General features: G+C 48.9%; 1 protein-coding gene and 1 non-coding gene across 2 annotated transcripts in view; both read left to right on the forward strand.

Moving 5' to 3' along the window:
• The first annotated feature begins 536 nt into the window (after positions 1-536).
• TICRR (TOPBP1 interacting checkpoint and replication regulator) overlaps positions 537-12237 on the forward strand; it is a 65882-nt gene continuing 54181 nt past the window's right edge. The window contains exon 1 of the mRNA XM_039912197.1: positions 537-559. Coding sequence (XP_039768131.1) covers positions 537-559 — 23 coding nt within the window. The remainder of the gene's footprint in view (positions 560-12237) is intronic.
• On the forward strand, positions 4498-4635 carry LOC114812410. Its single transcript, XR_003760063.1, has one exon. It is a non-coding gene; the product is annotated as a small nucleolar RNA SNORA7 (small nucleolar RNA).

The raw sequence follows: 12237 nt of genomic DNA on the forward strand, positions 1-12237 counted from the left end.
ACCGGGGCGATTCAAGCATCGAGCATCAAAAAATCAGCTCTTCCTCCAGGCTGCAGGGAACTGGGAGGTGACTGAAACTGCTGGCCTTTTTTTTTTAAATGAATTTATTAAGCACTCACTATGTGACAGTCACTGTACTAAGCACTGGATTATCTACAAGATAATTGGACACAGTCCATGTCCCACAAGGGGCTCACGATCTTAATCCCCATTTTTTACAGGTGAGGTAACTGAGGCGCAGAGAAGTGAAGTGATTTTCCCACTATCACACCGCAGACAAGTGACAGAGCCAGGATTAGAACCCAGATCTTTCTGCCTCCCGAGCCCATGCTCTATCTACTAGGCAACGCAGCTTCTTCTTCTGCTTCTTCTGCTTGTACGTGGTCTTCCCTGACTCACGTAGCCCCATCTTGAGCTCCAGGACCCGCCCCATCAGCCCGCCCTCAGAGAGGAGCTGATAAGCACCAAATGAGTTAAATGCTGATGATTGTCACTCTTATTACTGTCATTATTTTTTAATCGTGTTAATAGCAGTAATGACAGTAATCAAAGAGGGATGGTGAGATGGAAGGATGGAGGCAGCTTGGGCCTGGGGGCATGACCAAGGCACTGCTGCTCAGGGGGTTGAGCATCTTGTGAACACCTGGTCAACCCAGGTGTCCCCTCCCCTTTCCCCAGGCGGGCACCTGGCCGATGCAGGGGTACCATCCCGGCACAGGGCCAGCCCCCAGTTCCTGCCGATGCCAGCGAGGGCCACACTGCCGTTGGCCGCTCGGGGCGGACGGAGGTTGCTCTCTCGGGTTTCCTCCCCGATCGACCGTGTCCATCGAAACTGAGGGACAAGGTTTGGGATGGGGCTTCTGGCCCACTGGGAGCCCCTTAAGCACCCTCAGCTGGGCCAAGAAAACTTCATTCAAGGTGAAGGATTCTAATCTTGGCTCTGCCACTTGTCCGCTGTGTGACCCTGGGCAAATCACTTAACTTCTCTGAGCCTCAGTTACCTCATCTGTAAAATAGGAACTAAGACTGCGAGTCCTATGTGGGACAGGGTCTATGTATAACCCGACTATCTTGCATCTACCCCAGAGCTCAAAACAGTGCTTGGCACATAATAAGTGCTTAAAAAACACCATAATAATAATAATAATGTGTTAATAATAATAGGGAAGCAGCTTGGCATAGTGGATAGAGCTCGGGCCTGGGAGTCAGAAGGTCATGGTTTCTAATCCTGGCTCTGCCACTTGTCTGCTGTGTGACCTTGAGCAAGTCACTTCACTTCTCTGTGCCTCAGTTCCCTCGTCTATAAAATGGGGATTGAGACTGTGAGCCCCAAGTGGGACAGGGACTGTGTCCAACCCCATTTGCTTGTATCCACCCAGTGCTTAGTACAGTGCCTGGCACATAGTAAGCTCTTAACAAATACCATGATTATTAGTAGTAGTAGTAGTAGTAGTGGCCTAGTGGATAGAGCATGAGCCTGGGGGTCAGAAGGACCTGGGTTCTAGTTCCGGCTCATCCACTTGCCTGCTGTGTGACCTTAGGCAAGTGACTAAACTCCTCTGTGCCTCAGTTACCTCATCTGTAAAATGGATATTATGACTTCGAGCCCTAGGTAGGATATGGACTGTGTCTAACCTTGTATGTACCCCAGAGCTTAGTACAGTGCCTGGCATGTAGTAAGGGCTAAACGGATGCCATAAAAAGAACCAAACTGGCTTCTGTTAATATCTTTGATGACAGCCCCTATGTTATAGCAATGTTTTATGAGAAGCAGCAAGGCCAAGTGTCAAGAAGCAGCATGGCTCAGTGGAAAGAGCCCGGGCTTTGGAGTCAGAGGTCATGGGTTCGAATCTGGGCTCTGCCACCTGTCAGCTGTGTGACTGTGGGCAAGTCACTTAACTTCTCTGTGCCTCAGTTCCCTCGTCTGTAAAATGGGGATTAACACTGTGAGCCCCACGTGGTTCCCCTGTGGCTACCCCAGCGCTTAGAACAGTGCTCGGCACATAGTAAGCACTTAACAAATACCAACATTATTAAGAACATAGGCTTGGGAGTAAGAGGACATGGGTTCTAATCCCGGCTCTGCTCTTGTCTGCTCTGTGACTTTGGGGCAAGTCACTTCACTTTTCTGTACCTCAATGACCTCATCTGTAAAATGGGGATTAAGACTGTGAGCCGCATGTGGGACAATCGGATTACCTTGTATCTACCCCAGTGCTTAGAACAGTGCTTGGCACATAGTAAGCGCTTAACAAATACCACCATTATTGTTATTATTATTACAATTATAATTATTACAATATTATTACAGGACACATTTCCTGCACACAACGAGCTTATAGTCTAGAAGGGGAGACAGGCATTAATATAAGTAAAGAAATAAATTCTGGATCTGTAAGTAAGTACTGAAGGGTGGGAGAGGGGATGAATAAAGGGAGCAAGTCAGGGGGATGCAGAAGGGATTGGGAGAAGAGGAAGGGAGGGCTTAGTCAAGGAAGGCCTCTTGGAGGAGATGTGATTTCAATTAGGCTTTGAAGTGAGGGGAGAGTCATGGTCTGTCGACTTCGAGGAGGGAGGACATTCCAGGCCAGAGGCAGGACGGAAACCAAACAAGAGGTGGAGTTCAGGCCCTCTACAACCCAGGTCTCCCCGAACCTGGGATTCTGAGGCCAGTTCTGGTTGCTCCAGCTCAGGATGGAGCTAGTGGAGCAGGTCCTCTGAGATAGGCCAGGAAAGATAGCCACTTCTTTGTAAGGGAAAAGGGAAGGGGCATGGCTTAGTGGACCGACCATGGGCTTGGGAGTCAGAAGGACCCAGGTTCTAATCCCGGCTCAGTCACTTGTTTGCTGTGTGATCTTGCGGCAAGTCACTTCACTTCTCTGCACCTCATTTCCCTCATCTGTAAAATGGGATTGAGACGATGAGCTCCACGTGGGACAGGGACGGTGTCCAACCCGATTTGCTTGTACCTACCCCAGTGCTTGGAACATTGTCTGGCACATAGAAAGTACTTAACAAAAACCCATAAAAAAGTGGGCTGGGGGCTGGAGGGAGGACTGCACACTGACAGAGAAGGGAGGTGATTGAAGTTTACAAAACTGTAGACTGGTTCATTTGTAGACTGTAAATTCACTGTGAGCAGGGAACATGTCTCCTAACTCTGTTTTATTGCTCTCTTTCAAGCTTTTAGTACAGTGCTCTGCACTCAGTAAGTGCTCAATAAATATTGTCAGTTGACTGATGATAGGCAAATGTGGAATTCTTGTTCACCTAATCCCGCAGCGCTAGGACAAGGGGCACCTGTCCAAACAACTGGGTTCTGTGATGCTGGAGGGAGAGAGAGAGGGGTCTTTGCCTCCTTGCCCACTCCAGCCCCTACTGTCTTGGACTGGATGTTGGAGGGTGAGGGGAACTGTAAGAACTGGAGATTGGAGCCTCTTTTGTAAAATGAGGATTGAGACTATGAGCCCCATGTGGGATGGGGACTATGTCCAACCTGACTTGGTTGTATCTATCCCAGCGCTTAGTACAGTGACTGGCACATAGTAAGTGCTTAACAAATACTATAATCATTATTATTATTTCTCTCTTCTCCCCCAAACCCCATACGTGGTCTCTGAGGGTTTTGTGGGAGCGAAGAGACTCGGGCGGGGAAGGGGCAGACCCAGCGGGCTCGGGAGTCAAGAAACCTGGGTTCTAGGCTCAGCTCCTCCATTTGTACTGCTGGGTGACCTTGGGCAAGTCACTTAACTGCTCTGTGCCTCAGTTTCCTCATATGGAAAATGGGGATTCAATACCTGTTCTCCCCTCTAGACTGTGAGCCATATATGAGACAGGGACTGTATATGACCTATATATATTGCAACTACCTCAGTGTTTACAAAATATCATTGTTATTTTCTATTACTGAGTAGGGGATCATTCTTATTATGGTATTTCTTGAGCACTTATTAGGTGCCAAGCGCAATTCTAAGTACTGAGGTAGATACGGTGGCCTCCGTCCTATCTCTGGCCTGGAATGCCCTCCCTTCTCACATCCGCCAAACTAGCACACTTCTCCCCTTCGAAGCCCTACTGAAAGCTCATCTCCTCCAAGAGGCCTTCCCAGATTAAGCCCCCCTTTTCCCCTGCCCCTCCTCCCTTCCCCATCTCCCCGAATCGCTCCCTCTGCTCTACCCCACCTCCCGCCCCACAGCACTTGTGTACACATACATATTTATCATTGTATTTATTTTATTAATGATATGTATGTATCTAAAATTCTATTTATTTATGTTGAAGTTATTGATACCTGTTTACTTGTTTTGATGTCTGTCTCCCCCGACCCCAGGCTGTGAGCCCGTTGTTGGGCAGGAATTGTCTCTATTTGTTGCTGAATTGTACTTTTCAAGCGCTTAGTACAGTACTCTGCACACAGTAAACGCTCAGTAAACACGATTGAATGAATGAATACGTTAGGTTGGACACAATCCATTATTACTATTAGTAGTAACATTATTCCTCTCAGGATCGCACCTGGAGAGTTTCCAGTAGTCTACCAGCCTTGGCTACAGGAGGGAGAGTCAAGCGGAGGCCTACCTGTTCCATTCCTAGGTTGGGCAGTGGCTAGCGAGTGGAAGGCAATCTGCTACAAGTCAAAACTCATCTGGGCTAGGAAGCGGCGGCATGGGAGAGAGTCCAGGGCGGAGACTCAGGTTTACTGTGCAGAAGGAGGAGATGATAACCACTTCATTCATTCATTCATTCATTCATTCATTCATTTGATCGTATTTACTGAGCGCTTACTGTGTGCAGAGCAGTGTACTAAGCGCTTGGAAAGTACAATTTGGCAACAGATAGAGAGAATCCCTACCCAACAGCAGGCTCACAGTCTAGAAGGGGGAGACAGACAACTAAACAAAACAAGTAATATCAGGCATCAGTAGCATCAAAATAGATAAATAGAATTATAGATACATACATATCACTAATAAAATAAATAGAATAACAACTATGTACAAACATACACAAGTGCTGTAGGGCGGGGAAGGGGGTAGGGCACAGGGAGGGAGGGAGTAGGAGAGATGGGGCGCGGAGGTGGAGCACAGGAAAAGGTTACTTCCTAACCTGCTTCTCCCCACTTCAGTCCATACTTCACTTTGCTGCCCAGATCATCTTTCTACAGAAACGTTCAGGACATGTCAGACGTCTCCTTAAAAATCTCCAGTGGTTGCCTCTCCACCTCCGTATCAAACAAAAACTCCTCACCGTTGGCTTGAAAGCTCTGCATCACCTCACCCCCTCCTACCTCACCTTGCTTCTCTCCTTCTACATCCCAGCCCACACACTCCACTCCGCTGGTGTTAACCTTCTCACTGAGCCTTGGTCTTACCTGTCTCGCCGCTGACCCCGGCCCACGTCCTACCCCTGGCCTGGAATGCCCTCCCTCCTCAAATCCACCAGGCGTTTACTCTCCTCACTTTCAAATCCTTACTGAAGACACATCTCCTCCAAGACACTTTCCCAGACTAAGCCCCATTTTTCCTCATCTCCCACTCCCTTCTACTTCACCCTGACTTGCTCCCTTTGCTCTTCCCCACCTCCTGGACCCACAGCACTTATGTAAGCATCTGTAATTGTATTTATTTTTATTGATGTCTATTTCTTTGTACTGATGTCTGTCTCCCCCGCTTCAGACTGTGAGCTCATTGTGGGCAGGGATGGTCACTCTTTATTACTGCATTGTACTTTCCCAAGCACTTAGTACAGTACTCTGCACACAGTAAGTGCTCACTAAATACAGTTAAATAAGTGAATGAATACCAGGCACTGTATTAAGCTCTGTGGGGGTTACAAGCAAATTGGGTTGGACACAGACCCTGTTCCACATGAGGCTCACAGTCTCAATCTTCATTTCACAGATGAGATAACTGAGGTAGAAGTGAAGCGACTTGCCCAGGGTCAGACAGCGGACAAGTGGCGGAGCCGGGATTAGAACCCATGACCTTCTGACTGCCAGGCCCGTGCTCTATCCGCCACACCACACCGCTTCTCTAATGTCGGGCAACAAGGAAAACTGGGCCCACTGAGAACAAGTGCCTGTCAGCCAGGCCTTTCCCAAACTGGATTCTCTTTCTGGCCTGCATCCTTCTTCTGTTCGGTGGTCACTACAGGACAGGCTTATTCCATTCATTCAGTCATTCATCCAATCCAATTTATTGTGCGCTTACTGTGTGCGAAGGACTATACTAAGTACTTGGGAGTCTCTCAGAACCCTAGGAAGCAGCATGTGCCTAATGGTTAGAGCCCAGGCCTGGAAGTCAGAAGGCCCTGGGTTCTAATACCTGCTCTGCCGCTTGTCTGGTGGCAAGTCGCTTCTGTTCCCTGTGCCTCAGTGACCTCATCTGTGAAAGGGGGATTAAGACTGTGAGCACCATGCGCAACGTGGACTGTTTCCAACCCGATTATCTTGAATCTCCCCCCAGAACTTAGTACGGTTCCTGACCCAGACCAAGAGTTTAACAAATACCATTAAAAAAACCCCTCAGGAGTGGGGAAAATGACCAGGCCATACATTGGATCATATGCAGGGGGACAAATACATGGGTTAGTACAGTGATTAAATGCTTAGTATAGTGCTCTGCACAGAGTATTGCTCAGTAAATAATGACAGAATGAATTGAATGAATGGGTTCACAGACATGGTGCCATATGCCCAGGGCAGTGTATACTGGGAGAGGATTTGAGCCATCAATTAAAAGTTTGATTGAGCACCTGCTGTGTGCAGAGCACCAGAGGAAGCTTGTGGGAGAGTACAATGGAGACATGATCCTGCCCTCGAGGAGTTTCAATGTAATGGAGAAGACGGTAACAGGTAGGAGGAAGAAATGTTTGAATAGTCAAGTAAACTAAAAATAAAGTATGTGCTCCGTTATGTACGAAAGTGCTTTGGGAGGTTTGAGATCTCCTAACTGCCACCTCAGCAGTCAGGCGATGACCTGGGAAAACATAAAATTAATCGTGGAATGCTTCCTAGAGGAGTTGGGATTTCAAAAGGGCTTTGAAAGTGGGGAGCGCTGAGCTCTACCAGATTGTTTGCTGTTTGTGTTATGATGCTTGTTAAACACTTGCTCCGTGCTCCACACTGTTCTAAGCGCTGGGGTAGGGAGAAGCAGAATGGCGTAATGAATGGACAGAGCACAGGCCCGGTAGTTAGAAGGCCATGCGTTCTAATCCCCGCACCACCGCTTGCCTGCTTGGGCGACCTTGGGCAAGTCACTTCACTTCTCTGGGCCTCAGTTATCTCATCTGTAAAATGGGGATTAAGACTGTGAGCCCCACGTGGGACAGGGACTGTGTCCAACCCGATTTGCGTGTACCCACCCCAGCGCTTAGTACACTGCCTGCCACATAGCAAGTGCTTAACAAACACCATTATTATTATGATGATTACAAGTCACTTAGGTTGGACACAGTCCCTGTCGCACCCGGGGCTCACAGTCTTAAGTGGAAGAGAGAACTGGTGACGAATCCCCCTTGAACAGCTGAGGAAACTGAGGCACAGAGAAGTTAAGTGACTTGCCCAGGGTCACATAACTAGCAGGGGGCCAAGCAATCAGCAGAGCTGGGATCAGAACCCATGTCTTCTTATTCCAAGGCCCGTGCTCTTTCCACGAGGCCACGCTGCTTCCCTGCTTCCCAGCTTGTAAAGGAGTGGGAGTTCCAGGGTGAGGAAAGGCGTGAGCCAGGGACCAGAAGCGGGAGAATTAAGAACAAGGGAGAGTGAGGTGAGGTTGAGAGTGGAAACCAGGATGGGATGAAGTGAATGCGAGCCAGGGACAAATGTAGACTTGAAGGGGAGAGATGGGAGGTAGGAAGTTCCCATGAAGAGACTGAAAGCCTGTTGTGGTATGGAAATGGGTCTACCAACTCTACTGTATTGTACTCCCCCAGGTGCTCTGCACACGGTAAGTGCTCAGTAAATAACACTGATTGATAAAGTAGCCAAGCGGGGCTATGACATTGGCTTTAAAGCACTTGATCAGTTTGCCCCCTCCTGCCTCACCTCACTGATCTCCTACTACAACCCAACCTGCACATTTCTCTCCTCTAGTAAGCCAGCCTGCTTACTGTGCCCCGATCTCATCTATCTCGCCGCCACCTCTTCCCTGCCAGGCCCCGGCTCAATATACGCCAGACCACCGTCCTCTCCATCGTCAGAGCGTTATTAAGGTCATGTCTCCTCCAAGAGGCCGTCTTCCCCGTTTAAGTCACCTTTTCCCTGGCTCCCTCTCCCTTCTGCGTGGTCTATGCATTTGTATCTGTGACTTTTGGGCATTTGATATCTGCCCTACCCTCAACCCCATAGCCTTTACGTACATATTTATAAATGATATATTAGAAATTTTTGTTTCTCTTAATGTCTGTCTTCCTTCTCTAGACTCTAATGTTGGCCAACTCTGTTGTATGGCACTCTCTTAAATGCTTAGTACCGTGCTCTGCATGCCGTAAGCACTCATTCATTGGTTCAATTGTATTTATTCAATTGTATTTATTGAGTGCTCACCGTGTGCACAGCAGTCAATAAATACTTTTGATGGTAATGCTTGAGTGGTGGAAGTTTGGAGGGAGAGGAAGGAGCAGGAAATGTTCTGGAATTATGTTTAGGTTGGATGCGAAAACGAAACCAAAGCAAGGAATTGAGGACAATGCCAAGGTCCCTTCCCCTCAGACCGTGAGCCCCATGTGGGACAGAGATACTGGCCCACCTGACTATCTTGTATCTACCCCAGGGCTTAGTGCTGAGCTCAACACAGAGTAAGAACTTAACAAATGCTCCAGTGATTATTAAGGACTTTGGAGACTATTGTAATGGGAAAATTCGGTGGAGAAAGGAATTTGGAAGGAAAAATAAGTTACCCGGGTTGGGATATATTGCTCTTCAGGGGCTCACTGGAAAGCAGGAGGAGTGTGGTCTGTTGGAAAGAGCCCAGGCTCTTGGAGTCAGAGGACCTGAGTTCTAATCCTAGTTCCACCACGTGCCTTCTGTGTTACCCTGGTAAGTCATTTGCCATCCCTGCGCCTCAGTTACCACCTCTGTAAAAGGAGGATTCAATACCTCATTCATTCATTCAATAGTATTTATTGAGCGCTTACTATGTGCAGAGCACTGTACTAAGCGCTTGGAATGTACAAATGGGTAACAGATAGAGACAGTCCCTGCCCTTTGACGGGCTTACAGTCTAATCGGGGGAGACGGACAGACAAGAACAATAGCAATAAATAGAATCAAGGGGATGAACATCTCATTAAAACAATAGCAAATAAATAGAATCAAGGCGATGTACATTTCATTAACAAAATAAATAGGGTAATGAAAATATATACAGTTGAGCAGACGAGTACAGTGCTGAGGGGATGGGAAGGCAGAGGGGGAGGAGCAGAGGGAAATGGGAGGAGAAGAGGGTTTAGCTTCGGAGAGGTGAAGGAGGGTGGTAGAGGGAGTAGAGGGAGAAGGGGAGTTCAGTCTGGGAAGGCCTCTTGGAGGAGGTGATTTTTAAGTAGGGTTTTGAAGAGGGGGAGAGAATTAGTTTGGCGGAGGTGAGGAGGGAGGACATTCCAGGACCGCGGGAGGCCGTGGCCCGGGGGTCGACGGCGGGATAGGTGAGAATGGGGGACAGTGAGGAGGTGGGCGGCAGAGGAGCGGAGCGTGCAGGGTGGGCAGTGGAAAGAGAGAAGGTAGAAGGGAGAAGAGGTAGGAGGGGCCAAGGTGATGGAGAGCCTTGAAGCCTAGAGTGAGAAGATTTTGTTTCCTGCGGAGGTTGATAGGCAACCACTGGAGATTTTTAAGAAAGGGAGTGACATGCCCAGAGCATTTCTGCAGGAAGATGAGCCAGGCAGCGGAGTGAAGAATAGACTGGAGCGGGGAGAGAGAAGAGGAAGGGAGATCAGAGAGCAGACTGACACAGTAATCTAGCAGGGATATTATGAGAGCCCATAACAGTAAGATAGCCATTTGGGTGGAGAGGAAAGGGTGGATCTTGGCTATATTATAAAGATGAGACTGGCAGGTTTTGGTGACAGATCGGATGTGTGGGGTGAACGCGAGAGCCGAGTCAAAAATGACACCGAGGTTGCGGGCCTGAGAGATGGAAAGGACGGTCGTACCGTCCACGGTGATAGGGAAGTCAGGGAGAGGACAGGGCTTGGGAGGGAAGATGAGGAGCTCAGTTTTGCTCATGTTGAGTTTCAGGTGGCGGGCAGACATCCAGGTAGAGACGTCTTGGAGGCAGGAGGAGATACGAGCCTGAAGGGAGGTGGAGAGGACCGGGGCAGAGATGTAGATCTGTGTGTCATCTGCATAGAGATGATAGTTGAAGCCGTGAGAGCGAATGAGTGCACCGAGGGAGTGAGTGTAGATGGAGAACAGAAGAGGGCCGAGAACTGACCCTTGGGGAACCCCAACAGTTAGAGGATGGGAGGGGGAGGAGGAGCCCGCGAAGGAGACCGAGAATGACCGGCCAGAGAGATAAGAGGAGAACCGGGAGAGGACGGAGTCTGTGAAGCCAAGGTGAGATAAGGTGTGGAGGAGAAGGGGATGGTCGACTGTGTCAAAGGCAGCTGAGAGGTCAAGGCGGATTAGAATAGAGTAGAAGCCATTGGATTCAGCAAGAAGGTGGTCATGGGTGACCTTAGAGAGAGCAGTCTCGGTAGAGTGGAGGGGACGGAAGCCAGAGTGGAGGGAGTCCAGGAGAGAATGGGAGTTAAGGAATTGTAACCTCTTCTCCATCCTACTTAGATTGGGAGCTCTGTGTCCGACCTGAGTATGTTGCCTCTTCCCCAGTGCTTAGAGTGATTGCTTGGCACATACTAAGCGCTTAACAGACACCCCGATTATTATTATTGCTATTATTAATTATCCTATGGGAAAGAAAGTTGAAGTTGCACGGAGGAGCTTGCATCCCGATCCAGGCTCAACTATACCTCAGAGGGAGCATGGAAGTCTTTGGCACATCAAAGCAACCTTACTGTGACTTCCCAGTGATGCCACTCTCCCAAGCACTTAGCACCGTGCTCGGTACAGAGCAGCCCGGCTCAGTGGAAAGCGTCCAGGCTTGGGAGTCAGAGGCGATGGGTTCGAATCCCGGCTCCACCGCTTGTCAGCTGCGTGACTTTGGGCAAGTCACTTAACCTCTCTGGTCCTCAGTTCCCTCATCTGTAAAATGGGGATGAAGACTGTGAGCCCCACGTGGGACAATCTGATCACCTTGTATCCCTCCCAGCGCTTAGAACAGCGCTTTGCACATAGTAAGAGCTTAACAAATACCGTCATTATTATTATTAAATACCATTGATGGTGATGATTCATTCAATAGTATTTATTGAGCGCTTACTATGTGCAGAGCACTGTACTAAGTGCTTGGAATGTACAATTCGGCAACAGATAGAGACAATTCCTGCCCAATAACAGGCTCACATGATACCACTTCTCTGGTATTCAGTTATTTCATCAGTAAAATAGCGATCAAGAGTAAAATAGTGATTAAAATAGTGATCAATAGAGATCGAGTGATCGGTGAACCCCACGTACTCCCCCAGGTGCTTAGTCAAGCGCTGTGCACACAGGAAGCCCTCAATGATAATAATAATTGTGGTATTTGTTAAGTGCCTACTATGATCCAAGCATTGTTCTAAGCGCTGGGGTAGATATGGGGTAATCAGGTTGTCCCATGTGGGGCTCACAGTCTTCATCCCCATTTTACAGATGCGGTAACTGAGGCCCAGAGACGTTAAGTGACTTGCCCAAAGTCGCACAGCTGACTCGAGAAATTCGACTGACTGACTGACAGAGAATGTGTCCAACTTCAGCGTTCAATAAATCCGATTGAACGAATGGCTGAATTGGCTTGGATCTACCCCGGGGCTCGGCAGAGCCCTTTGCGTGCAGTAAGCACTTCAGAAATACCACAGAAAAAGAGCATGAGACTGGGCGTCAGAGGACCCGGCTCCTAATCCCGGCTCCTCCTCTAGTCTGCTGCGTGACCTTGGGCGGGTCACTTAACTTCTCCGGGAAGCGGCCCGGCACAGAGGACAGAGCGCGGGCCGGGGAATCAGAAGGTCGTGCGTTCTCATCCCAGCTCTGCCGCTCGTCTGCTGCCTCGGCCTAGTAGTCACTTCACTTCCCTGGACCTCAGCGACCTCATCTGTGAAATGGGGGTTAGGACTGTGAGCCCCATGCAGGTCAGGGACTTTGTCCAA

Source organism: Ornithorhynchus anatinus, chromosome 5 (genome assembly GCF_004115215.2).
Source record: "Ornithorhynchus anatinus isolate Pmale09 chromosome 5, mOrnAna1.pri.v4, whole genome shotgun sequence".
Taxonomy (NCBI): Eukaryota; Metazoa; Chordata; class Mammalia; order Monotremata; family Ornithorhynchidae; genus Ornithorhynchus; species Ornithorhynchus anatinus.